The sequence below is a fragment of the Pagrus pagrus genome (genome assembly GCF_965226575.1).
Source record: "Pagrus pagrus genome assembly, chromosome: 11".
Classification (NCBI taxonomy): domain Eukaryota; kingdom Metazoa; phylum Chordata; class Actinopteri; order Spariformes; family Sparidae; genus Pagrus; species Pagrus pagrus.
This window is the reverse complement of record NC_140195.1, coordinates 8,765,383-8,790,926: the sequence shown is the minus strand read 5'-3', so window position 1 is coordinate 8,790,926 and position 25,544 is coordinate 8,765,383. Positions and strand designations below refer to the sequence as shown.

The window sequence follows — 25,544 nt, the reverse complement described above, 5'->3', positions numbered from 1 at the left end:
TTGGAGGCAAATATTGTACTTTTGACTCCTTTTTAAATGAATTCATCTTAGTGGCAATGGGATAAAAAAAACACACTAACAATCATAAAAATGCTGAATATCTGCTCAGATAGTCACAGATAGAACAAAGCACACACACATATACATATATAATTTACTTGTACTATGGATAATTGAGTTAATTTAATATCAGATAATTTTACTGAAGTATTATTCGAATGGGCATATTTTACTTTTACTAAAGTCATATTTTGACACAATATCTTCACTTTTACTCAAGTATGACTTTGGAGTACTTATAACAATGATAGCTGGAAAGCAGTTGGATGGAGTTAAAGACAAACAATACCTGTACACTGCTGTTTTTTTAAGGTAAAGCTGAGGATGGGAACATGTCAGTATATGTGAGCAATTTGTTATGAATGTTTCTTGATCCTCTAAAATTAGATAATTTGTCAAATAAATGTGAAAACAATATGCCCACTCTTGAGATAAATCACAAAACTCCCATGTAAATGTCACCTTAGAATCAAATTAAAGTGAGACTATCACTCTAGTTAAAGTCCTTGGGCAATAATAATAAACGTACCCTTGCTAAGTTGAATACACGGAGGAGTTTTGCTTCTGCATCCTTATTTGGTTTGGTATGAGCGATGATTTATGGTGGCTGAAGTTAACAATCTTAATATAGATGTTTTTATTGACGTCATGATTCTTCTTTTCTTGTGCTGTGTTTATAAATCAGTTTTTAAAGGAATAAGTTGACATTGTGGGAAATGTTCTTTTTCACCGTCTTTCAAAAGAGTTTGATGAGAAGATCAACACCATCTCTTGTCTGTCTGGTAAATATGAGACTGCCGCCAGCAGCCAGTTAGCTGAGCTTAGCTTAGCATGAAGTCTTGAAGTCTTGCCACCACTGTGAGCTTGCCAGACAACCAGCAGAGACTCCTGGAAGACACTGCTACTACTGTCAGAGAGATAACCTCCTGTTAACCACAACTCGTCCATCTCTAATAAGACGTTGTTCTCACTTTAGATACAGTGGCTCAAAAACTAAAGTTACTCACAAATAAGTGCAAAGTTAATGCTTATAAATGCATGATAAGGTATGTTTACATCTTAATTAAACAGCAAACTAGTTAAGATTTAATAATAGGTTAATTGGTTAAGCTCAATGAATGTGTATGTATTGCTATTATACACAATTGTAAGAAATTGTAAGGATTTTATTAACGTTATTAATAATTTTACAATAAGTGTGTTTATTATGCTATTATTAACACTACTAACACACTAACACTTATCATTAACTAAGGCTGACTACAAGGACCTTAATATAAAGCGTTCCCTGAGTGTTTCTGGTTTACACAGAAGCATCCAGCAACTCCAATTACCCTCCACCCCACACAGACACCCCTGAAGGCACAAACCGCAGCCACAGCAGTGGGTACACTGCCGCCAAAACACTGCTCATGCACCATCGACTGCAATATTTCTGGAATACAAACCTCCTTCAGCGAAAAGCAGAATTTCTAATTTTGGGAAATACTCACCGACATGAAATCATCGTGCCATTCTGAACCTTTTTTTTTTTTATCGTAACGCTTTCTCTTCATTCTCCCAGAAAATCCTAGCTGTGATCACAGTGCTGGATTATGACAAGATTGGCAAGAACGACGCCATTGGGAAGATCCTGGTGGGAAGCAAGGCCACAGGGGCCGGGCTGAAACACTGGTCCGACATGCTGGCCAACCCCCGTCGCCCCATCGCCCAGTGGCATCCGCTGCAGCCAGAGGAGGAGGTGGATGCCGCCGTCGCAGCCATAAATGCCAAGAAGTAAAACTGCCTCCAGAACACATCGTCCCCCCCCAACCTCCTCCACCCACCTACCCATGCATTTCCCATCAACCCCGCCCCCCTGAGGTCCCACATATCAGTGTATATTCCAAAAAGAGCACCCTTAACTGTACATCTGCTCCCTCCACCCTCCTTTTCTCCCTCCGCCACCTCTCAAAAGATCCATAGATACCATTCAACATGATGGGAAATATAGTTTAAAAAAAAAGCATCATGTTATATGAATTCATGTCATTGAAAAAAGAAGAGAAGACACAGGATGGACAGATACTCCGTTGATTTCCTTTAGATCTATTTTTGTATTGGGGTTGTGGTTCCATTAATAAGAATACAGAGTAGACTATGAAGAACAGTAAGAGTGCTATATGGGAACCCGGTGATAGAGGGGATAAAACATACATTCACTCATGTTGTACTTCTCACCCCTTTCCCTTTAGTGACACAGTTTGCTTAGAATAGTGCTTATTAATAATAAAATGCTTTATACTGCCATATAATAGAGAAATAACACAAGCAGGTCCATTCCTTAGGTGTATTGTGCACCATGTTCCACACCTGCCAGTTATCATTCTAGATGATTCTGTTGGTTTGAAGTACATTCCTAGAGTTGGGTAGCCAGTAGGGATAGTCACATATCCAGTTACCCACAAACACACTGCCTTTTTTGATTAGTTAACGTTCCACCCATCGTCTCAGGAAAACTGAGAGGAAAAACGGAAACTCCATGCCTTTTTTTCTAAACGGGTTGTTATTATTCAAACACTCACACTTTTCGATCGAGAAAAGAATTCAAAAAAAGCTCGACCGCTTGTTTTTGGGTTTTTTTTTCCGGTGACGTAAGGCTCACAACTTAGTTTGATCCATGAAATGGTATGTCAGGGAACAGGGAGCGATGGATTTTTCGGAGGAAAAAAAAAAGGGGGTTTTGTGTATTTTTTTGACTGTGCAAAAAAAAAGGCTGTCGTCCGAAAACAACAAAAGAGCGAGGAAATATCAGAGCGGGTACAACAGGGACTGATTCCAACCAAAATGACATGATATTTACAAGGTGTCGATTACTGCCTGCAGTCTACCCACCTCCCCTCCCAACGCCTCTGATTCTGTATCTCACTTGTTCAGTGCTACTGCCATTAGTCATGGACTTGACACAAGGGTTTTACTTCAAAGGAATCCCTATAACCGTCTTACAGTCATAAAGGAGACAAGCCTTCAAAGTAACAAAATAAGCAATTTTCAACTTACCAGGGACGCCTTCCAGTTAGCGGTGTTGTTCTCTTCATTTCTTTCTCAGTTGTTTTATTCTGTCTCTTTTACCCTTCTATTTGTTACGTTTTTATTTCATTTAACTTCAAACGCTTTTTATTCCTCAAGCACTTTAAATCCAAATGTTTTTTTACGTTCAAGCACCCTCAAAAATCCAGAGCTTTAATTATTTTTGTTGGGAATAACTGCTGGGGAAAAAAAGAGGGCATGGGAGTGTCAGCAGTTTTCCCTGTTGTCGCTTTGTTTCAGCTCAGCTTTTCCGTGTATGTGTTTCGATTGTTTGAATCTTACGTTTTCCTCATTTGATTGCAAGGTTACGGTCTGGAAGAAGGCACTGATCCATGTGTATTTTATACACAGCTTACCAAACTGTTGAATTTAATTGCACTACTGGGTATTATTCTGTTCTGTGGTAAGTTGACGCTGTTATTGATCTGTGTTTTGTTTTTTTTTGTTTTTTATTGATAAAATGTTGTGAGATTGACTTTTTTCTGTGGCACATGTGACATGCCAGACAGGTCTCCTCTTATAAACGGACTCCTCTGACAAGAAAAGAGACACGTTTCAATCTAACACTGCTCCCTTGCTCCTTCGCAGAATGAAATCGGTTCAGTATTTGCAAATTGTTATTCTGTTGAAGAGGAATTTTGAGGATCAAACTTCCTGGACCAAAACTCATCAGTCCTGAGTAAATCGGTGAAATTGAAATCCTGATATGTGTCAGGTGCTTGGGCCCCCAGTATACCTGCTTGCAGGTCCAGTTATTTTATCTGCGAGGCACCAACAGCGAAACTACCCGTTGACTGTGTGCAAGAAAAAAATGCAAAGTCAATGTAATTCAAACGTAGACAGTACTGCAACTTTTTTTATTTTTTATTTTTTATTTTTTGGAATTTAATGAATGTTGGCTCTTGTATCTTTCTCTGTTGGAAATTATTTTTTTATGACCGACATAGACCATATTCAGATTTCTGTTTCTCATCTCGCATTAAACGTTTTTCTTCCGTTGACGAAGCAGCACTAAAGAAAAGGCAACATGGAAGCAATCAAGCAACCCATCGGTGTGTAGTTTTGCCTATATACATAGTTCATACACGTTGATACTGCATGTTTATACAAAAATACTGTACATAAGAGCATGTTTTAGAGACGAAGCAAAAATATCTCGTGTACGTAAATGGGTGTCATTTGTCATTTTAATAACACAACGAAGGGAAAAAAAAGATGCACTGTATATTTTCTAAATGAAACAAATGTGTATTTATTTTCCATGAGGGTCATTGGAGAGAATGTCATACAAATATTAGAGTACTACTACTAATAAGAAACCTTTCCACGCCTGAACTTCTTAAGCAAGTGTGTCGTCCAGTACTGTGTGTGAGTTCATGTAGGATGAAAATGTAGCCGCATGCTTGCTATCTAATTCCTTGTGATCCGATTTTTATTTTTTATTTGTTTGGTTTTTTTTCATTTGATGCCATTTTATCTGCCATACGTTTAGTTTCAGCACTTAATCTGAAGGCCAATGTTTGTTCTTTTATTGCTGTTGTTTTTTTTGGAAAAAGATCTGTTTTAAAATTTTTAATGTGTGGGACGGGGTAGAGGGGGTCTCCAAGTCTATAAGATGAGTATTTTCTAATAGATTTGGCACGGTGTCATTCTGAAATAGCTCGTTAGGCGAAGACCGAATAATTCTGCAATCCGTAGTTGGATTGTAGGAGTCGTTATTTGTGCCAGTACCAAACCCAGAACGAAAGTCTGTTGGATCATATCCTGCATTTCCAGGGGCCAAAAGATGAACAATCTCATTCCACTGAACACAAATGACTTGGAATCCCTTCTTCTCTCTTTCTTTCCTTGGAAGTTTTTACTTTCCACTTCTATTTAAATGACCTAAAAACCTTTCACGGCTGTGTCTCTTTTACTGTGTTTATTATACAATACGTGTACGTGTATACAAGATAAATGAATAAGATAAAACTAAAGCCATAAAACTCAAGCACTAACTCTTTAGAGCTCAGCTGAGTAGCTAGAGTTTATTTATGAAGAAAAAAAAATCCGACATGTCGTTCATTTTCCTCGACTAGTGTTTCTCTTTTACATTCCGTTCAGAGGTCTTTGTTCGTCAAGAGGGCAAAATCCATTTTACTGTATATGTGAGCTGTGAGTTTAGTAGAGTGAGTGTGTCTTTTTCTACTTTCAGAGCTGTTGATGTCCTTGTTTCATAGAGGTAGCTGATTTTACAGTATCGTGATTAGTAATGTATATGCCTTGTTTTGATAGTATAAACGATAGATATAATATCACAATAGGTTCTCAATAATACTGCTAAAATGATATACAGTATATATCTATATATATATATATATAGAAGAGAGTGTGTTCTATTCTTGGGCTGAGTGCAATCTATGAACCTAAACTGGATCACCGATCAAGTTTCTCTTCTTCCCGTTTAGCAGCAGAATGTACCAGTGACTACATGTACAATCAATAACGCACTGCTGGCGAGCTGCGGCTCGCGCTGGTGGTTCTTGTTGGTTCATTTAGCAACGAAACAATAAAGTTAGAGATCCAATGATGTAAACGCAAGAACAGGGAAACAAGAAACGTAAAACGGTGGCACCCAAGTTTTAGCCCTGAATCCCTCCCATAGAACTATGCATAGAGTTATGATTTTCTCCAACACGTGGTGAATAGCATATGAAAATGTAGAAATACGTATTATGTCATGCACATGATATGGAGTTAAAGAGGTAGCGTAACATTTTTGGGAAATCTGCTTATTCGCTTACATGCCGAGACGTGAAAAGATCAATAGAACTCGTATCTAGTGGTATGTGTCGAGGTGTTTCTTTCACAACAACAATGGCGGCTCCTCTAGAGATTAGTGTTGATGCTGCTCGCGTCAGTTATGTCAAAACTGAAGCGTTCATTTAATTGAAAGAAGAGCAAAAAACGCAGCTGAATTATTTTTGCTCTTCTCCAGACGGACATTGGTACGAGTTTGATTTACCAACTGGCTCCGCTGGTCATGGCGCTCTCCTACTGTCGATCTGATTGTTTGAAGTTAGCCCGTAGACGGTTCGTCCAATAAGCTTCCGTGTAATTTTTTTGAAAGTGCCTGCCCTTTTCCCAGCAGCTGTGAAACAAACCATCTGACGTGTCACGTTAGCAACAGACTACATCCTCCGTACAATCACGTAAACACTCGTTGGCTGCAAGTGATTGGTTGAACACTTTCACTCGTTGGCTGTCTGCTCCTGGATTTCAGATCGGACCAATATGGCGGCTTGTTTGGAAACTTTCTCATATAAGATAGTTCGTCGAAAGTGAGGTGAGAAATGAGCAGTTGCTGAAATTGTCTCCGTTTTAGACAGACTACGGTTAGTTTTAAGGTTTTTTAGGAATGTCCAGAGGTGGCGAGTCGCGCTTCATCCCCCTGATTTTCATTGATTAGCCTAGATTTCTTTAATGAGAAGCAACCAATGTGACTCTGCGTTCACATGCTGTGGGAATTATCGGTTGACGTCTATACATTGGGTTGATGGTAAGAAACGTATACCGAAGTCACGTATTGCATAGTCGTATCGTTTCCTTTGCGCTACCTTGTCACTCAAATACTGAAATCAGCTGTCAACATGTCGTTGAAACGCTCTGAGCGATGAAATGCAAAGCAACTTCTTTTGGCGTCCATGTTGCTCCCACATTCCGACATGAACACGCCGAAGTTGGAAGAAACGACTTCCCAACTCGGGGGGGGGGGGGGGGGGACCATCTGAGGAGCGCGCGAACGCAGCGTGATGCCTTGCATGACTGCTTTGGAGGCGTGGAAATGACGGCTCCTGTGGACACGTACCGTAAGAGTGGTATTGATTTTCTCCTCTAACTCTTGGCTATTTCCCAAAATGTTGAACTACTCCTTTAAGTTTACCTCCGTCGCTGAATTAAACTGCCATTATCTATACTGACAACAGTGCGTTGTGTTGTTACGCCGCACGTTGTCTAATGCAATATAATATTTACTCACTGTCCCATTAACGACTGTGACCAAATGATGCACTGAGAATAAGTCGAAACACAAGGTTTCAGTGCGTTTCAGATATACTGCCACTACCTGATTACAGTTGCCTGCATTCGTCGCCACTGTTTGAATCTACGAAAGCCAAAATAACAATTCACGCAGAGGCAAACAGAACACATCTGATGATGAGGCAAATGTGATTACAGGTAAACATTTATAGCACATTTAAAGAGATTTATTTACTACTGCTTGGGTCACCACAGTCACATGACCACCTGAGTTCTATGGGGGACAGAAACTGGGAGCTGTGTGTGTTTGTGTGTGTGTGTTTGGGATATAAAGGCGAAAAGTAGGCCCTTTAGCAGACATGGTGCAAAAACACAGCACTAGAATATATAAAGATACAATATACAGTACAGGTCTGCATGCATGGGACACATTACTCATTCCTAAATGTACATCTCTGTGTGTATGACTGTAATACTCAAACGATCTTAGTTATATTATAAATATGGGGTTACTCCGTTCTGTTGATCGCTGTGTAGATGTACAATACCTTATGCACAACTGCGTCTGAAACACGTCTGAGTCTGAGTTTCAGAGCAACGTTCACACAACTAATTGTTCTCTTTTTTTTTGTTTGTTTTTTTAAAACAACGCTGGGATTTAAAAAGGGAAACCATCCAAAGTTCAACAAGATCATTTATCACCTTGTCAAAATGTGTTGAGAAGCCTCTCAGCGGGTAAAGGCACCACTTTGAAACATGTTGTCTTGTCTCCTCTATTACTCGCTGTATTTCTCCTTTGTATTCTTGTGCATATGTGTAATCACTTCTTCTGTCGTTTTCTTTGTTTTTTCGTCGTGATGTGCACTTCTTAATGTAGAATGTAGGAACTGTATTTGAACCAACGCCAGACTCACATTTGCTTTTCGTTTGTGTCTTTGTCCTGTTTACGTGTAACCAGCTATGTACCATCAATATCACTGAGCTGAGTAGAAAGCAGGCTCGTTGAGCTCTCCTCCTCTGAATCTGCTCTTGCTGAGCGTAAAGAATGCCGGCCTTCATGTTTACAACATGGACATACTGTATACTGCCAAACATGCAGGACCGTACCAAACTCCCCTCTTGAGCGCTTAGTCCTCCACCTGTCGTCCCTGATGCAACTGTACCCTCAAGACTCTTTTCTTTTCCTTTTTTTCCCACCTCTTTCTCTTCTTCATCATCTTTTAAAGCATCGGAGGACAGTCAGGTTGTGTCCTCTAGCTGTGTTTCTTCGTGTCTAGTGTCGTGGTGCGCGTGTTCATGTCAGTACTTGTGCCTACTGTGGATCGCATGCTTTAGCCCTTGACTGGACACAAACGTTGCTCACAAACTCCTCTTGACCCTTGTGTGGACAAACGTTGGGGATCCTTATAAAGTTATCAAGGGAACCAAATAACTTATTACAAATTTATCATATGTGTTACCAGTTCTGTAAAAAAAACAAATAGGAAATAAAGGCCTTTTAATTACCATGACTTGTTTGTTTTTAATATGCAGTGTGTTCGGCTCAGCCGGCTCCTAATAATCTCTCTGCCACTGATGCATAATTTATTGATGCCACGCAGAGAGACACTTTCATTTGCTTTACAGTTTATTAAGCAAAGTGAGTAAACCCATGCGTGTGTATTAAGCTATCATCAACACGTTTCAACACAATACACTGCATAGTTCGATACATCTACAGCACACGTGGGAATACTGTAGCTGACATATATTTTATTTACTGAACGTGAACAAAGAAACACTGGTGTTATAGCATGCTGCCCTGCATCACATTTCCTCAAAGATTACATCAAACACCGGGACTTTGGTCAACTCACACGTTAAGTGACGAGGAGACAGATATCAAAATCATCGTCGTCCGAGACACACCGTCCATCACTTCTGACAAATCTACAACTGGAGGTATTTTAATGCAAATGTGAGCTGACTCTGGCCGGTTTCATACATTTGATATGCTAAGATACATAAATAACACACTGTTTTGAACAAGGGAAGACTTTATAGGCTCTCTATGGATTACAGTTAAGGTGACGGCACTACATAGACTATATTCACGTGGCAGCCATTTTCTAGTTCTGTACTGCTGCGTTCCAGGTTTCAAGTCGTATAAACGTGGTGAACGAAGATCTGGAGGGAAATCGGGCCATCTTTCAAAGTAAAACAATATATTTGATAATCTGTTAGCGTCCAGTCGACGACAGCTCACTTCAGCATTATCACTACCTGGCTAATATAACTGTTTGATAGTGTTACAATATACATCTTTAAGCCTGGAAGTGATGTCTCATCAGATTTTCACTTCCCATCATCTTTTCAGTTGCTGATACATTTATACCATTTACAACCTGGAGCGCAGCAGCTTCAAGCTGCGAGAGGAAAAATGGCCGCCATGCGACTATGGTCTATGATATGCACTCCATTTAAAGAAATGTATTTAAAAAAAGACTACAAGGCAGCAGCCTCTTTCATGGTGTTATTTTATTTCTCGCTTTATAGGTGAAATATAAAAGAATTTTAGTTGAAGACATTCAAAAATAAACTACAATCATCAACAGAATCTGAAGAATTAACACTTTTGACAGTCTGTCAAAGACGTCAGTGTATTGTGTTGCTGACACAGCACAGTTATGATGCTAACCAGCTAGCCTCTAGCCACTTTGTACCTCAAGAGGTGATATTCGGAGAGTAAAGAGCACCAACGCTCCCCGGTGCTTCAGGCTACCGGTCCAGGTGAGCTAATATGACCGCTACAATGGCTAACAGAGCTTACTAGCTAACGGCAGCTAGCAGGTTCTCTGGTGAATTGGGGTATGAATTCTTACATATTGCACCCTTAAGTAGAGTGAACACTTTCTTATTGTTCAAACAAATACTGAACAACACAATACAGTAGCACCAGTATAGGCTATCTAATGTAAATGAGCTGAAAAGCTTCTTGAAGTTATGATTAATTGCAGGGCTGTAGCGTTGGACTGCATTACATGTGTGTCTAATAAAGTGGCAACTCAGTATACTTAAGGTATAAGTCATTTAATTAATTGTGGCAGTTTCATATGCACAAAATGCACTGTATCATGGAAAGTGCCAGCCACAGTTTATTCCTCAGAACTCCGGATCGTGCTTGATATTTAAGATCGCACAATATTATGGAGACTTAAAATGTCAGCAGTGATTTCGCAGCGTGTGTCTTGATTTCGGTATTTGTTTTTTTTCATCACCTAACGAGAGAGATGGCCAAAAGGTCAACCAAAACAATCGGTGCATTCCTGCGAAAAAAAGGCACTAAACAAAGTATAAAGGTTAAAACTAAGAAATGCATAAATAAATAAATATATCTCTATTACAACACAAAACATAGGACACTTTCTCTCACACACACTCCTCTGTGTAGCTATCCTGCTGTTTGAAGCTGAGCCATTGGATTAAAAAAAAGAAAAATCCTCTATGAAGGACAAGCAAAACCAAAAAATGACAAACTGAAGCCACGCAAAGAACTGATGAACAGAATCTGGCAAACACTAAATTATGTTATGTGCTGCTAGTGATGCCCAAGTGATCGAAGAGCTGCACCGTCCACTATGTACAAAGTGCATATAGCGAGTACTCTGCCTTTCAGTGCTAACATACAGCCCAGATACAGTGCGGACATTATACTAAACATAATCCAAAATGATAAATGGGACTGAAATGTCACAAAAATGTTGGAAATGGTTTACAGATCTGCTGTTGTAATGAAAAATATGCGAATATATTCCAGGGTCCTGATACTTGGAGCATAAAAACTGTCAGAAAACATCAATATTGTTTCTAGGATTTAGCTGAGAGGTTTCTGAAGGGAGGTCGAGTTATAAAATGTAAATTAAAGTAGAGCTGAGGGGGGTGAGCAGGCACAGCTGAGTGACAAACCTGAGTAAGTTGATAAGCCAAAACATGCATCTTATTATCTGGAGTATAAATTTTGAAATGATGTATTATATAAAAAAAAACGTCTGAGAGAAGTTTTAATACATTCTTCGTCTGGAGAAAACATCTAGTGAGTCTGCATCTTACAGCTGTGCTGGCTTCAGTGGTTGAACGCTCAGATGCCTCGGTGGATTTATATTCAAGTTAATGCTTCTCGAACCGCAGGATCTTGGCCGGGTCTCGTTTTTTACTTGGTACGGTCACATTTTATGATTAAAAATTCAGATTATTCAAATGTATCTGCCAGTTTGGCATGGGGGGAAAATAGCATGATTAAATGATGATGAATAATTGGCGTCTCTCTTTTGCAATTAAGATGACATTAAAATACTTTTCAGCGGTGCTCGATGTGGCGACAAACGTGATGTCTCAATGTGACGTGCGGGTATAATATCAGACATTCATGCAAACCCCTGGATTAGTTTGAACTGGGCCTTAAAAAGGTTATTCAAACAGTACAACTGGTCCCTATTTGGTTGATGTGAAGTTATGTATTTTAGAAAATCTAATAAAAAGTCCCAACATGAATTGATTTCCATAACTCAGAGAGGAGCCACAACTTCGTGGGACATCGTGGATAATTATTCTGCCGTATCAAGGCTGGAGCGTCCACAGACACAGAACAGGAGCGTCAGACATCTTTTCATTTGGACAGTTTGCTGATGACTCGGATGAGAGCCCCGTTCTCATCCTTTAGCCTCTGGTTGTCTGACTTGAGCTCTGTTAAGATCTGGGACAGCAGAAGGAAAAGACAGTATATTAGAAGATTATAACGTCATCACATTTATACACACAGTGAGATGTATGTTAAAGCTTCAGGTGGTACAGTGACACACTTCACCATCAGGACTATCCGCTGTGATGATGAACAGCCTCGCTCACCGCTAACAACACGTGGACTAAAAGTTGTGCTTCGGTGAAGTTTGAGGCCTAGTTATGAGGACATGCTTCACGGGACTCGATCATGCAGGTGAGGAGCGACGATATGTTATTGCATGAAAAAAGTGAAAGAGCATGTAGTGAAAGTCAAAGAGAGAGATACTGAGAGAGGGTCAATTCTCGAAAACTAGGTCATGTCTCTCATGAGGAGCAATGACTAAAAATAACCACCCTCTCTGCCAAAGTATTTCCCCTCTATTAGAGACAAACAATAACCCTCTGCTCTCGCTGCGGCATATTAAAGATAAACTGGTGAATGAGCAAAGGCACATGGCATCAATTTATTCAGAACCTGTGGCAAATCACCTGTTTGCCTTTAATATTTTGTTTTCTGTCACCCTTCTCTTTTCACCTCTGCTGTCGGCAGTGCAGTTTAAAAAGAAATAGCTCTACATTTTAATGTGCTTGTTGACATCGTTGCCCAGAGTTAGATGAGAAGATCCACACCACTCGCATATTTGATTTTAAATGTGAAGCTGCAGTTGGCAGCTGGTTAGCTTAGCAACAAGACTGGAAACAAGCCTGGCTCTGTGTAAAGGTTAAAAAAGATCTGCCACCAAGCACTTTGAAAGATTGCAAATCACCACAGTAAATCTTTTTTTTTTGTTTCATTTGTGTAAAAACAATAATTTGACAGAATACAGGGTTTGTGTGCTGGAAGAAGGCCAGTTCTTGGTGAGGTCAATTAACATTGAAACATTTAAAAATCAACCAAAACTAAAATGATCAAAAGTATGTGAAGATTTTTGATGTTATGTCAAAGACATGTATGCATTTTGTTGCAGAAATATCTACAGAAGTTAGCATGCTAGCCAGCTAGCCCCAGCCCGTCCAGTCTCATAATACTACTTGTACCTCAAGAGGTGACAGTTCCATAGCATAGCTGAGGCCTCTGGAGGTGGGCTTCACAGCTAACCAAGCTAACGTTAGCTACAGCAGCAGATAGTGGTTACTCTGGTGATATGCTGCCCCCTATTTGTTGGGAGTATAAATTTGACAGGTGGCCGATTCTTGCATATTCTTCCTATAATGAAATGAACAAATGACAAACAACATGTTAATTAGTGAGCTTTAGAGTTGTCGGTAGGCAGATGTTTTATCCTTTGGACAGCGCCAGCCAAGCTGTTTCTCTCTTTTTCCAGTCTCTTTCTTCAGGGGCCAAAATCTTTCATCAAGTTAAGATGGGACGACTACATGAAATGATCTCAAGAGTGATTCCTGAGGGGGAAAACACATGTAGCGCTGTAACTCTGTAACCCTGCCAGCTAAGATAAACTTTCAAACAGCTGCAAATACTAGGGTTAGAAGAACATGAAGAGTGACCTGTAATTCAGTGCAGAGAAAATGAAGACGGGTAACGATTACAAATGTTTTCTTTTTCTTCCTTTTTTTTTAATTTTTATTAAATTGTATTCAGCTGGAGAAGTAAATAAATGTCAAATTGTTTGACTACTGACTGGAGGTCGGCCACCACCGACAGACTCAGAGTCCCAGACACGTACTGCACATGCACGATGTGTCACTGCCGAGGGCTTTAAGGGCACAAGTGCTTTTATTGCATGCGATTATTATTATTGACATAACATAGTTGTAATTACAGTGATATACTAGGTGGACAAAATCATGTTTTTCACAGGATGGGGGCTTGTGTCCCCCCTGTGATTTACGCCTATGCCTTTATGCTACTCTAAAGTAAGCGTTTCCCACCTACAGCTTCATATTGAGCTTATAGACATCAGGGTGGTATCAATCAATCTTCTTCTCACTCTCAGCAAAGAAGCAAATAAGCTCCAGAAATGTCAAGCTAAACCTTTAAAGTAACATAATCATCTGTTTTTGTCTCCGACAGGGTTCGTGAGCCACGCACAGACACATAATCCGTCACATATGTGTGCTTGCATCTCACCCATTTGCACAGGACTAATGATCTCGCACATTTCATTTCCTGTGGAAGACTGTTTCCTTGGCAAACACATTTGCATTGATTACACAGCACATTACGCAGGACCCACATATATTTGACTGCTGCAAATCAATACGGGCTGCAAATGTGTTTATTCTTTATGATGCTTCAGACGTTCAATAGATATGGCCGGAGAAGAAAAACAACAACTCAACTAATGAGAAAGGAGTGTTCATGTGATGTGAAGCCCCATGCAACTCGAATGCAGCTAAAAATACACTTCAAAGGAGGCCTGAGAAATGTTCAGGGAGGGGGATGGGTCAGCAGGGTTTGCCCTCAGATGGCCATAAAGAAGACTGGGTGAGAAAGAGTGCAGAGGAAGATGCATTGCAGTGTGTGGGGGGGGGAGTGAGCATCGGGAGGGTGCAGGACCTGCCTGAGAGGAACACAGCAGAGGACGAGGGGGCTGTAGAGGCACCAGAAGGACAGAGGAGTGTAGAAGTTATGTGGCTGAGAAGGGGGGAGGAGGAGGAGGAGGGGGAGAAAGGAGGACAGATGATGTCAGAGGAATCAGAGGTCCTCCGTCTCCGGCATGGAGGCCGTCTCAGAGAGGCGGGCGAGGACACGCAGCATGGCTCTATTCTCAGCCAGGAGACACTCGTTCACCCTCCGCAAGCTCTGGACCTGAGCCAGAGCCGGGAAAGCCTGCACAGAGGAGGAGAGAGATACAGAGAGGGGCAGACAGAGAGAGCATGCAGGGAGGCAGGCCGTGTGCAAAGAGAAAGACTCATACAGAGACCCAGTACAAATCCACTCGTACAGACATGCGCCCGCACGCCTACACAGACGGGGGACAACAAATAGATCTGAGGGACAAATCAGGAAAACTTACATAAGCGGATATTTACACAACAGGGAGGTTTTGAGAAGAAATAGCAAAAGCTGCAACAAGCAAACTAAATCACGAAGCCACTTCTCCTTTGGTTTGTGCACATCACACTGTATGTGGAGAGTGGCGAGGCGCTGAAGTGTTTTTATATGCACGGCTTTGCAAAAGGAGAGGGAGGTAAAATTCATGAAAATTGCAGAATCCAAAACTCTTTCCAAAAAATTTCACACCTCCATGAGAGTGTAAAAGTCCATTATAAGTCAAAGGAAGAGAAATAATTATTTTTCCCTCCTTCCTGGCCTGACTTTTTGAGGTTAACCTCAATGTGGTTCAAGAGAAACATCTGTGGTTTGTCACGATTCCTGAGGGTAAACCACAGGAAACACACACACACTCTCACACACAGGGCACTTGTAGTGTCTCAGGCTCTCCGAACACAAGTCTGTAGACAGTGTGGCCAGGGATGAGGTTTAAGGAGGGCATCCAGCTGCTTCTTACAACACCATAACGCATTTATTAAAGCAATTTAAAGCTAGCCAGTGTTTGAGACTGAACAGTTCATGCATATAATGTTCTCTTGGTATTATAATAAAACTGTTCAGTTTCTGGAGACGTGCCCTTGGCAAGAGGGAATAAAAGGACAGCGTGAGGAGGGAATGCATAATGACTGTCCTTTATTACATCCTCATAATACTGAGCTCTTTGATATTAAATTAGATCTGACCACACTATCCAGTGCTGCAGATAATTCTGCAAAGTTGCTGTTAATTAGGTTTCAGAGGCTGTTAAGGATTGTTCAGCTTTTCTGCGAGAAATGTAAGACCCTACAAAGTTATCTGACACGATTTCAAAGGGGGGAAAGAAGGACAGGCAGTGCAACTGATGTGAAACACCTGAAACTGGAACCACTTAACGGCAGAGTCGCAGTGTCAGCAGGTTCAGACGTGAGGAGGTTGTCTCGGTCCAACCTGCGCCCCCAAGCTGGAGATGAAGCCGAGGTAATGTGCGCTATCCATAGGAGAGGAGTGGAGGAGCTTTTGAAATGTTGACGCTGCTGTCACCTGCATTGTGTCACAACTGCAGTTTTTATTTATAGCTGTTCTTATTAAACAGCTGCTGCAGCAGCATTTGTCACACTAACAGTGGTGAGAAATCACAGCAGCTGTTACTCTGTTTTCCCGCAGAAAAGACAACTCTGACATTGGTGTGTTGCAGGCTGCCGCGTTTCCTTTCCAGCAGATGGCACAGGTTGGCACAGGTCGGACAATAACTGAACAGTTCCCCCTTGTGGAGAATCTCTCACTTGCTAAAACGTGACTAAAAGTGACTGTGAGTGAGTGACAAGCCAGCTTTTTGGCGTGCTTTACATCTAAAGAAAAGACAAAAAAGAAAAGATTGTGCGCCTGTCTAACATTTACAGTATAATGTACTCAGAGCCTAGCGTGTGATATATATATATATATGTGTGTCCACACGTGTAAACATGCCCGAGCCTCTGACAGAGCAGAGGCATGTGAGGTGACAGGCAGGTGTCAATCACTCCTCTGCATCATTGCGACCACTCACCATCCCCCCTCCCCTGAGACAGCCTGCCCTCAGGGCTGGTACCCACAGCGGAACCGCAGTGGGGCGTCCTGCTGAGGGAACCATGACAACATGGGGGTCAAACATCCGCTGCTGAGTGTGTCCTGTCTATAATGTCGTCGTCACTGTCTGCGAACCACATTTTCTCAGAAAGGAGCAATGATTTTATTTATCTTAAAGATTATAACGCTTGCTGGGTTTCCATCCTAATCAAGCCGGATTTCCGAGAGAATCAGCGAAAGAAAATGAGAATTAACGCGCGTTTCCATTCGCCGCTGTTTATCAGGAGTTTGTTCGATGGGATAAAAGGCTGGTGGCGCCATTTTTCCAACCGGGTACCATTAAAAACCACAAAAATGGCACCCATCCAGGGTAATCCAAGTCTCCGGAAGCCTCAAGATCCCAAACTGATTTGAAAAGACGTTATTTACAACCTTTTTTAAGCTGAAATCTTCGCAGTAGCTGCTAAGCTAAAAGCATTAGCACCGCACCCCGTCTGAAGTGGCTGCTCAAGCTCGACGTCATGTTGAGGGTACAAATATTGTCAGGGCTTCCCGAGACTTGGATTAAGCAGGATGCAACACTGTTTTGCTGTGAGGCTCCAGAAATGTTTTGTATATAATACTACACAACTTCTTCCAACTCTCCATCTGCATGGGGGGAAGTACTGTAGGCGATGTCGGAATTTTCATTTTTGGGTGAACTTTTCCTTTAAGCATTTTCATTCATAGCTACACACAAATCTGATGTTAACGTCGACCATTATTTCTCATCGATTCAGTACATTGGTAGTTTCAATCACATGGACATCATGATTTATCCACTAAGACTGTTTCCGTGGCATCAAGCCGAGCGTAAAAACCTTCTCTGTACATTTCGAGACTTCTCGATAAATGACTGATCCTATTTCCGATCAGTTTTCAAATTGAAAACGCGCATATAAACCAGCCTAATGTCGCTGTAATTATCTATAAAAATCAAATTAGAATCTCAGCGTGTAATTTTACGGCCGCTTGCGCAAACTGCACACATACAGCGCAGATCGCGTCTACTCAGGCCTGAAATCACTCTGCTGCTCTGCCCTGTGTCTCTTTGTGGAGCAGAATACACACAGTGCAGCGCAGGAATGTCTCACAAAAGCAGGTCTTTTGGTCTTGGACGGGGTTTGGTATTCAGCTGGAACTAGGTCACAATGTTCACCCCAACAGTGGGATAAGTGGAGCAGGAGAGCAGCAGCACAGGCTCCTCCTCAGCCTGGCAGGAAGTGGCCCAGCAGAACACTGTGGGTAATGAGCCTGAAGCATTAACCTTCCCTCTCCTTGACTCCGAGCCCACCTGTCTAACCACAACCCTGGAGTGTGTTATATGTGTGTGTTTTTGCTCTGTAAAAACACTTTAGGCGTGCTTGATTTAGCATGGGCGAGAGAGGCTTGGCTGGAGGTGTGTACCCTCCAGCACTGTTAGTGTTGTTAAAATGCTGGGGACAAAAACATCACTGAGATTAATGACACATGAGTTATATCAGACACTAAATATGCCAGTAATTCCAGGGTGGCTTTTTTTTGCATGCACTGACCTTTATCTCGTCCTCCATGTTTGACACTCTTTTCTCAAGAGCTTGCTTTTCCTGTAAATAAAGAAGAAACGAGTGAAAAAAATACCGAAGAGTTAAAAGCCAGCTAGTTTGCACTAGGCAGGAAAATTAGAGGGGAAAAGACCAAAAGAAGATATAGACGCTCATCCATCTTGATAGTGCAGATCAAATAAAATGCCAAAAAGTTGCTGGGACACTTACCCTTTTCTCCAAATCAAGCGCTGTAGATCTCTCTGATATTCTGTCGTGCCTCTGGAAGTTAGAAAGGTTGTTATGTTATTGTCAAATGATGGGAACATTTTCTTGAGAATTACATATATATATATATATATATATAGCCACGACTTTCTTGGGCAATTGTAACAGCTTCTTTAGTTTCCTCTACCTGGGTGACTTTCTCCAGCTGGGAACGAATCTTGACCAGTTCTTGCTTGCTGTCCTGCAGCCTGGACTTGAGCCTCTCATTCTCATGCAAAGCTTCAGCATACATCTGAAAGTGAGCAAAAATAAAGATTAAGGAAGAGCTTCATTCCTAAGATTCTGCTCTTATAATGTGCCAAGTCCTTTTTTTTTTTGATAAAAAGAGGTTTTGATTCTGTTTATTCTCATAAAGTCCAGTTAAATCTCCATCTCCCTGCCCTTCTTATTGGAATGTTACTAAAATAGATACATGTGCGTGGGGATCCAACAGTCAGGACCTCCGCTTCAAGTGGGATCGTGCTTGTTTCAGCCAAAGTTAGAGTGACTACCTTCTTGTAGTCTTTGGTGGTGGAGTCTTGCTCCTGTCTATTCAGGGCGGCGAGCCTCGTCTCTCTCCTCGTGTAAGAGCTGGTGCGGCCCATCGGTTTGTCCGTCGCACTCTCCCCACTCGAGTCATATCTAAAGGTAACATATGCTACTTTATTTAGGGTGCTCTTTTTTTTTTTATCAATGCATTTCTGTAATATAAGAGGCTCCTTACCTCGACAGTCTTTCATGCTGAAAAACAAAGAATAAATCATGTTAGTTTGATCACTCAGCAGCAGCACCACCACAGCATGGGAACGACACAGTGTGGAAAAAACTGTTCTGTTGCTGTTAGATCCAGATTTATTTGTTTGATAAGAGCAAACAGAGGCCTGGCAGTGAAATATCTTCCAGTTTGAGAAAACAGAGAACAAAAACTTCCAAGTGAATTATCACAGCGTGTTCAGAGTCCCAGAGGGAAGAAGTGCATGCAGAAGTGAGATATAATTCACCCCAACGCTGCACCGACAGGGTTCACACGGGTCAAACCTCCCTGGTGAGCCCGGTTAATCTTTTAGAACAGGCCGCTGCCACGCAAATGCCTGCAGCGTAAAGATGACATCATGACATCAGAAGCTATAAGTATCTCCTGCGTGAAGGGTACGACATCTGACCTCAGACGACAGACTGATAGCAGACTGTCCTGGCAGGTTTTTAGCTATGACTAGTCGAGTGCACGTGGCTGCCTCGTTGCCTTTTGTGTTCACTTACTGAATTTGTTTTCCATTTCTTCATGGAAACCAAGTATTGTGCTACATTCAGAGGGGTTGTTTATGTTTTTTTCTCTCTCTATTTACCTTAAAAATGTGCCTGTTATTAAAGGGTAACGATTTTAGATCTTACACATGGAGGTGTGTTGACAGGTCTTGGGGAGTAGTAGCAGTACAGAAGTAGTAGAAAGCTTTTTGTTGCTCCAGAAGAAGCTGCATGTAGTCTGATAAACTACCTCCAGTAATATCATTCTGTGACCAAGTTGCATTGTGGGTAATGTAGGCGCCTGGTTTTGGAAAAGGAATATCGTATTCTGCTGTGTCGGTTTTGATCGTGTTTTTAAACCGTCCATGAGTCCAACAGTATTAAAGGTCAGAAGCTCCTCTCTCCCGCAGAAAACACTGCTCCTGAAACGCCTCATCAGTAGTCTCACCTTTAATTCTGTGACTTTGTGACATCACACCACATCACCGTGTCACACATTTACATAATTTATGGCTCACCACTAGTTTGGCAGGTAAGAACTGATTTAGCACAGCTGCTTTGTTGTTGTGAGAGGTGCTGGGTCAGGCGTGTTCGAGCTGACCAATCAGAGGAGACTGGGTATTTGAGAGGGGTGGTCTTAAAGAGACAGGAGCTAAAACAGAGCCTCTCAGACGGAGGAGGAATACAGTGCTGCTGAACTAGACATCATGAGAAAACTGATGTATTTTTGATGTCTCCTTTAAAGGAGTGCAGTACTAGACAAGTGGACTGCTTTTCAAAGCCTGGTGCCTACATTACCCACACTGCAACTTAGCCACTGAGTGACATCACTGGAGGCAATTTATCAGATTATACACAGCTTCCTCTTGAGCCACAAAAAGCTTTATACTACTTTTATCGCAGAAGTCCCACCAAAGGCGTTTGAAGAAACCTTAATTTGTAAAATCGGTGAACTTACCCTTTAATTTTACATAACTTATGTGTCTACTGTCTCCCTACATTGTGTCTATACAGACCTGTTTCTGCAATACACACAGCTAAACTTATAGATAGCTCACTGCTGTCAGCTGATAAAAGTAACACGTGAGAGGACGATAACTGGAAGTGTTTACTGTGAGTCAGAGAGACAAAGAGAGAGAGAGAAGATGCCATAATATAAAGCCAGACTTCCCCATGAATATCTACTGCCGTCCCGTAAACTTTACTCATAAATTCAAAAGATTTGAAGTCGACGTCTTGCCGGGGAAAGAGGGCTCTTTACACCTCTGTTTGGGAACGCTTTGCAATAAACACCTTGCGTGGTGGTCCAAGCAATCCGAGACACGAAGCAGATGCAGCATCAGAAGCACGGGCTTTATAGGAGGAAAAGTTTATGTCAAAAGGAACAGTGCGCACTGTTATTCCTGAGCTCACATTTGGCTGGTTGGGGGATATTTCATGCAGCGTCAAAGGAGCTATTCCTCAGCAAGTGTTTACATAACTGAGCCAGCGCTGCCTGTCCTTATGTGGTCATGTGCTTAAGCAGAGCCATCCAGGAAAAAACAGACCTCCATGACCTCAGATCATGAAAAAGGGCCAAGGATGGAGCCAAGAGGAGCTCTCACTCAATCCCAATTTCTTGGAGGAGATTCCTCGATCAGGTTCGGTGTACAGTATATTCATTAATCAGCAGGGATGATTGGCCCCCTCCTGGTTTTATGAATAAATCATCCTGCAGCCTGCTTTCGGGGAAATTAAATGTAACACAGTCCTTCGCTAAACTCTTTCAAGATTATAAGTTCCTGTACGCAAACCTATTTCACACTGAAGGATTAACAAATTGGTGAAATGAGTTTTTTTTATAAAACCTTCATTTCATAAAACCTTCAGTGAGCCTGGCGGGGTGTGTGTGTGTGTGTGTGTGTCTGCGTCACGAAACTTTTTTCTAGCCTGAAACTGAATCATATTTGCAATTCTTCTACTGATAGCAGCTGCACTAATTTGATTCCCTTGTTAGGAAATACAGAGGGAATCAGAAGTAGCACATGTAGCTCAGCAAATTATGTGAGGCTGAGCGGCTTGCAGGAGGACACAATCAACTCGGGGAGAGGGGGGGGAGAAAAACAACAGGGTGTCACACTGATGGAAACTGCCTCCAAACGGGTGCATGCTTGAACCACAGGCGCTCTGTAAACACAACTGCCTTCAGCTCAGTGCTTTGCCAGGACCAACATCATGCACACCGGGGGGGCAGGGGTATGCATGAGCTCACTGCTACAGTGTAGAGATAATAATGCCAACAGCAGCCTGCGAGAGCCGGCGAGGACTCTTCTTCACCTTTCCTCTGACCTCTTTCGCTTTCTCCCACATGCTGTCACAGCGTCAGTCCTTCAGAGGTGACCGGAGTCTGCAGTTGGAAAATTTGAGCTACACACACACACTAACACACACACACTGTCTCCCTCTCTCTCTCTCTTCACCCCCACCACTGGGACTGACACGGCACACACAACCATAAAAGACGTTTTCTTCCACATTCAGACACCTTTTCTCACTCCTCCTTCTCTGTTAACTCTTTACAGAACATCCGAGCCTTTCTGATGACTGAGAGCATCTTCCTCTTTTTTTTTTTATAACGAGCATAGACTCTGAATGACTCACATCCAGTGGTGAAAGGAGCATTTGGATCAGTCGAAAAATGGCCTCCGACCGACACGGTATCGTACATTTTAAGATTGTGATGCAGCAAAGCGTAGGTAGTGTTTTAGTGTCGTAGCAGGTCGAGGCGGAGCTTGTTTTAATTACTTTATATACAGTTAGGTTAGTCCAGAGGGGGTCAGGCCTCCTCCAAAGGGTTGTGAGATGATTGACAGTGTTTGCAAAAGAAGATAAAACACGCAGATGTATATTCCTTTCTTGACTTTTCTTAAACAATCTTTGCCTTTTATGAAATATTCTTTTAGAGGGGGAATATTGTTTTGGTGGAACTGCAAACAACTCTCAAGTCTCAAACAGAAACAGATGGGAACTACTGACTTAATGTGTGGTAGTGTGTTATATTTACTAAGTCTATCAAATGTATTTTCAAGTAAAACGTCAATTTGAAAAGTTAGTAATAGCTTTAGCTGCCAAGGAGCACAAAAACTGATGTGGAGTGGAACTCACAAGTGGCATAAAATGGAAAAACTACTTCAAATTCAAGGAAAACTTCACACATTAAGAACATAATCAGTCTGAGGGTGAAAGTAGGGTAAAGTTTGGTGGTCCACAAAACATTTCTGGAGGCAGCATTCTTCCAAACAACTGAAGTAGATGGGAATGGGGAAGCCTCGTGATCCCAAATTGATTTAAAAAGATCTTATTTACACCCTTTTCAAAGACAAATTTTCATTTTTGGGTGAACTTATCCTTTAAACGCAGCAATCCAGTAAATGTCCTCAGTTACATTCCAGCACTACAAACCATCTGCAGAATGATGCGTGTCATCCAATAATGTGAATGTGTTTCTGTTTACACGTCTTCCTGTTGCTCACAGCTGTAACACACATTGCATTGTACTAAGGAGCGCTGTGGTTCTCATCAAAACATTCTGGCAAGTGCTAAAAATACTGCATCAATCCGATTCCACCCCCCTCTGCAGTGCATTCTCTCTCCCATGAAAACTCAATTCAGACCGGGCTGACATCATGGAAAAATGAATGCCCAACTTTCATCATGGACGCAGCGCATAGAGAAAAGCAGGAAAATTACAGCATCCACTGGTCGCATTCACTGCCCAAAAGACAGAATCAATGTCAATGTCATTTCTTTCCGTCCCTTTGAACACGGCTGTCACTCAGAGCACAGCTCGGCCCGGTGCGCTGACATAAACACAACAGTCAAACAACGCCCATGAGAATAAGCCACTTAGACAGAGAAAAAATAACAGGAAATTACAGAAGGAATGTTTCAATCCAAAAGTCTTTTCCAGAAAATGTGGTCAGACTCTCAGAGCTTCAGAGCCAATACCGGCCCCTCTCTCTCGCAGGCCAGCAAATGAGCTGAGACGATTGGTTCACAAGTTATTTAACCGTAAACTCGTTTAGGGGGATCAAGAGCGGCTGATTGTACTGTAAATACAGATAATGATGGAGAAATGTGGAAATAACTCGTTATCCTGTCAAGCAATATTTGCTTGTTTAACTGCACACGCTTACGAAGACTCGTCCAAATACATACTTACTTCACAAGGCCTGCAGCTAACAGCTTTTTTTTTAATATCAACTATATGCCAGTTATTTTCTCGATGAATTGTTCTGTCGGTAACACTTCATAATAACAATGATATCATCACCATCGTTAAAAAAAGTACATTTATAGTTAATTAAAGTTTAGTTAATCGTTTTTTCACTGTTAAAAAACAAAGAAAAGCTTCATTCAGCAATAGTTAAGTTTTATGATCATCAGCTGCAACTTTATAATGGCCATCCAATGATTTTTATGGATGAACTACACAGTATTTATCACTTATTTACAATGTATTATAGACATTAGTTGCAACTTTACAACAAACATGGCTTAATAAAGCATTTTGTTGTCTGTTAACAATGAAATAACTATGAATAAAGGTTGATAAACTATACATTTACCATTTATTAATGATGGCTATCTAAACTGTTATAGTTCTGTCAAAAAAAGTCATGAAATAGTCTTTTTTTAGTCAGTTAGTTCAAAGTGATATGTCAAAAATCCAAATATATTAAGCTTTCTGTCATATATGACAAAGAAAAGTAGCCATTCCTGTCATTTGAGAGGCTCAATTTTTTTCTTTTTTCTTTAAAAATGTAAATTTCTGGACCTAACGACTAACCTATAAAATGTTCTAGCTCTACTTTACTCAGATTTTGTGCTGCAGATGTGAGGCTGCCTTTGAAGATTTAGACTGAATCCTGGAAAGTTAATCCTGTTCATGGATCAATCACAAACACCTACTGAGAGAGAAGATGCTTTCCTTAAGTTTCTTCAAGTTTGGATTAATATAATACCAAGTGAGTTAGCAGTGAGTAACAGCTCCACAGATACATGTGAGATATATGAGAATAGACACAATTCTCCTGTTAAGTTGGTGCAATCATAAAGTTTAAAATAAAAAAAGCTTCTGGTCTTACTCTGTAGTTTTTGTCTGTAGGGGACGGAGAGGAAGGTGGTGACTCTGTCAGTGACTTCCTGGTGCGAGTCAGGTCCTTGGTGCGTGGGTAGTAGGATGACATCTCCCCCCTCTACCCTGGACTGGCAGGTCAACGTCTACTGTAACATTCAGCGAGGCCACCGGCAGATAACAGCTGCACAGACTGCACAGATTCCCTCAAGCAACAGTGACGCAGATGCCCATGACTGCGATCCCGGGGAATCCTCAGCAACAACAGGTGTGTGTGTGTGTGTGTGTGTGTGTATAATGTGTGTGTGTGTGTGTGTGTTTGAGTCCAGCTTCACACTCCCATGAGCTGGGGAGAGCTGCTGCTGCTGCGGCTAAGTTTGGAAGGATTTCAGATGTGTGGTCACGCCTTCTTCAAAGCTCAAGCAGTGAAGAAATAATCAGCTAAAAATGCAAAGAACAACAAATAGCTGAGAGAAACTGCTCTGGAACTAATAAAACCAACAAATTATCATCCCTCTGTAAACACTGAGGTCCCTGGTGAAATGTGGAAAAGTCCAAAAGGCAGCAGCCAAGAGAGAAAAGTTTGTTCCCAATGCCGCTTCTTCCAATGTTTCCCAAAGTTATACTCTCCATCTCCCTCCCTCCCTTCGCTTTCTCTCCCTCCTTCTCCTTTCACTGCTTGGTCGCCCTCCCAGCAGTCCCTCCACCCCCACCCCCACCGCCGCTTGCTTCTCCCTGCTGTCTTCGGCTCTGGCAGCCTGCCAGAGGCTCTGCTATGGCAGGACTCGGCACTGAGGGCTAAAATTGTCCACTGATGTGGACGAGGATAAGGGGAGGTGGAGCACAAAGCCAGAGTCGGAGGGGGGTGGTGGTGCGGGGGGGGGGG

The 25,544-nt window shown here is 41.7% G+C and overlaps 2 protein-coding genes across 9 annotated transcripts in view; one reads left to right on the top strand and one right to left on the bottom strand.

Annotated features, from left to right (window-relative positions):
* Positions 1-8,660, top strand: part of LOC311265856 (synaptotagmin-2-like) — a 67,945-nt gene extending 59,285 nt beyond the window's left edge. For all 4 annotated transcript variants that reach the window (XM_084367916.1, XM_084367918.1, XM_084367915.1 and 1 more), the window contains one exon: positions 1,625-8,660. In XM_084367916.1, coding sequence (XP_084224042.1) covers positions 1,625-1,840 — 216 coding nt within the window. In that variant the 3' untranslated portion in view covers positions 1,841-8,660. The remainder of the gene's footprint in view (positions 1-1,624) is intronic.
* Positions 3,556-25,268, bottom strand: LOC311265857 (protein phosphatase 1 regulatory subunit 12B-like). Of its 5 annotated transcripts, none has more exons than XM_084367922.1 (8): positions 24,669-25,268; positions 19,022-19,038; positions 18,810-18,939; positions 18,446-18,550; positions 18,262-18,312; positions 18,043-18,093; positions 16,449-16,519; positions 3,556-11,881 (listed from the first exon to the last, which is right to left on the bottom strand). In XM_084367922.1, the coding sequence occupies exons 1-7, from the start codon at positions 24,768-24,770 to the stop codon at positions 16,478-16,480; spliced, it is 498 nt and encodes a 165-aa protein (XP_084224048.1). In that variant the 5' UTR covers positions 24,771-25,268; the 3' UTR covers positions 3,556-11,881; positions 16,449-16,477. The 5 variants fall into 5 exon arrangements, with proteins under 5 accessions (XP_084224048.1, XP_084224049.1, XP_084224047.1 ...); XM_084367923.1 differs by having other exon boundaries at positions 16,449-16,516; XM_084367921.1 differs by lacking the exon at positions 16,449-16,519 and adding an exon at positions 14,430-14,503.
* Between the last annotated feature and the right edge of the window lie 276 nt (positions 25,269-25,544).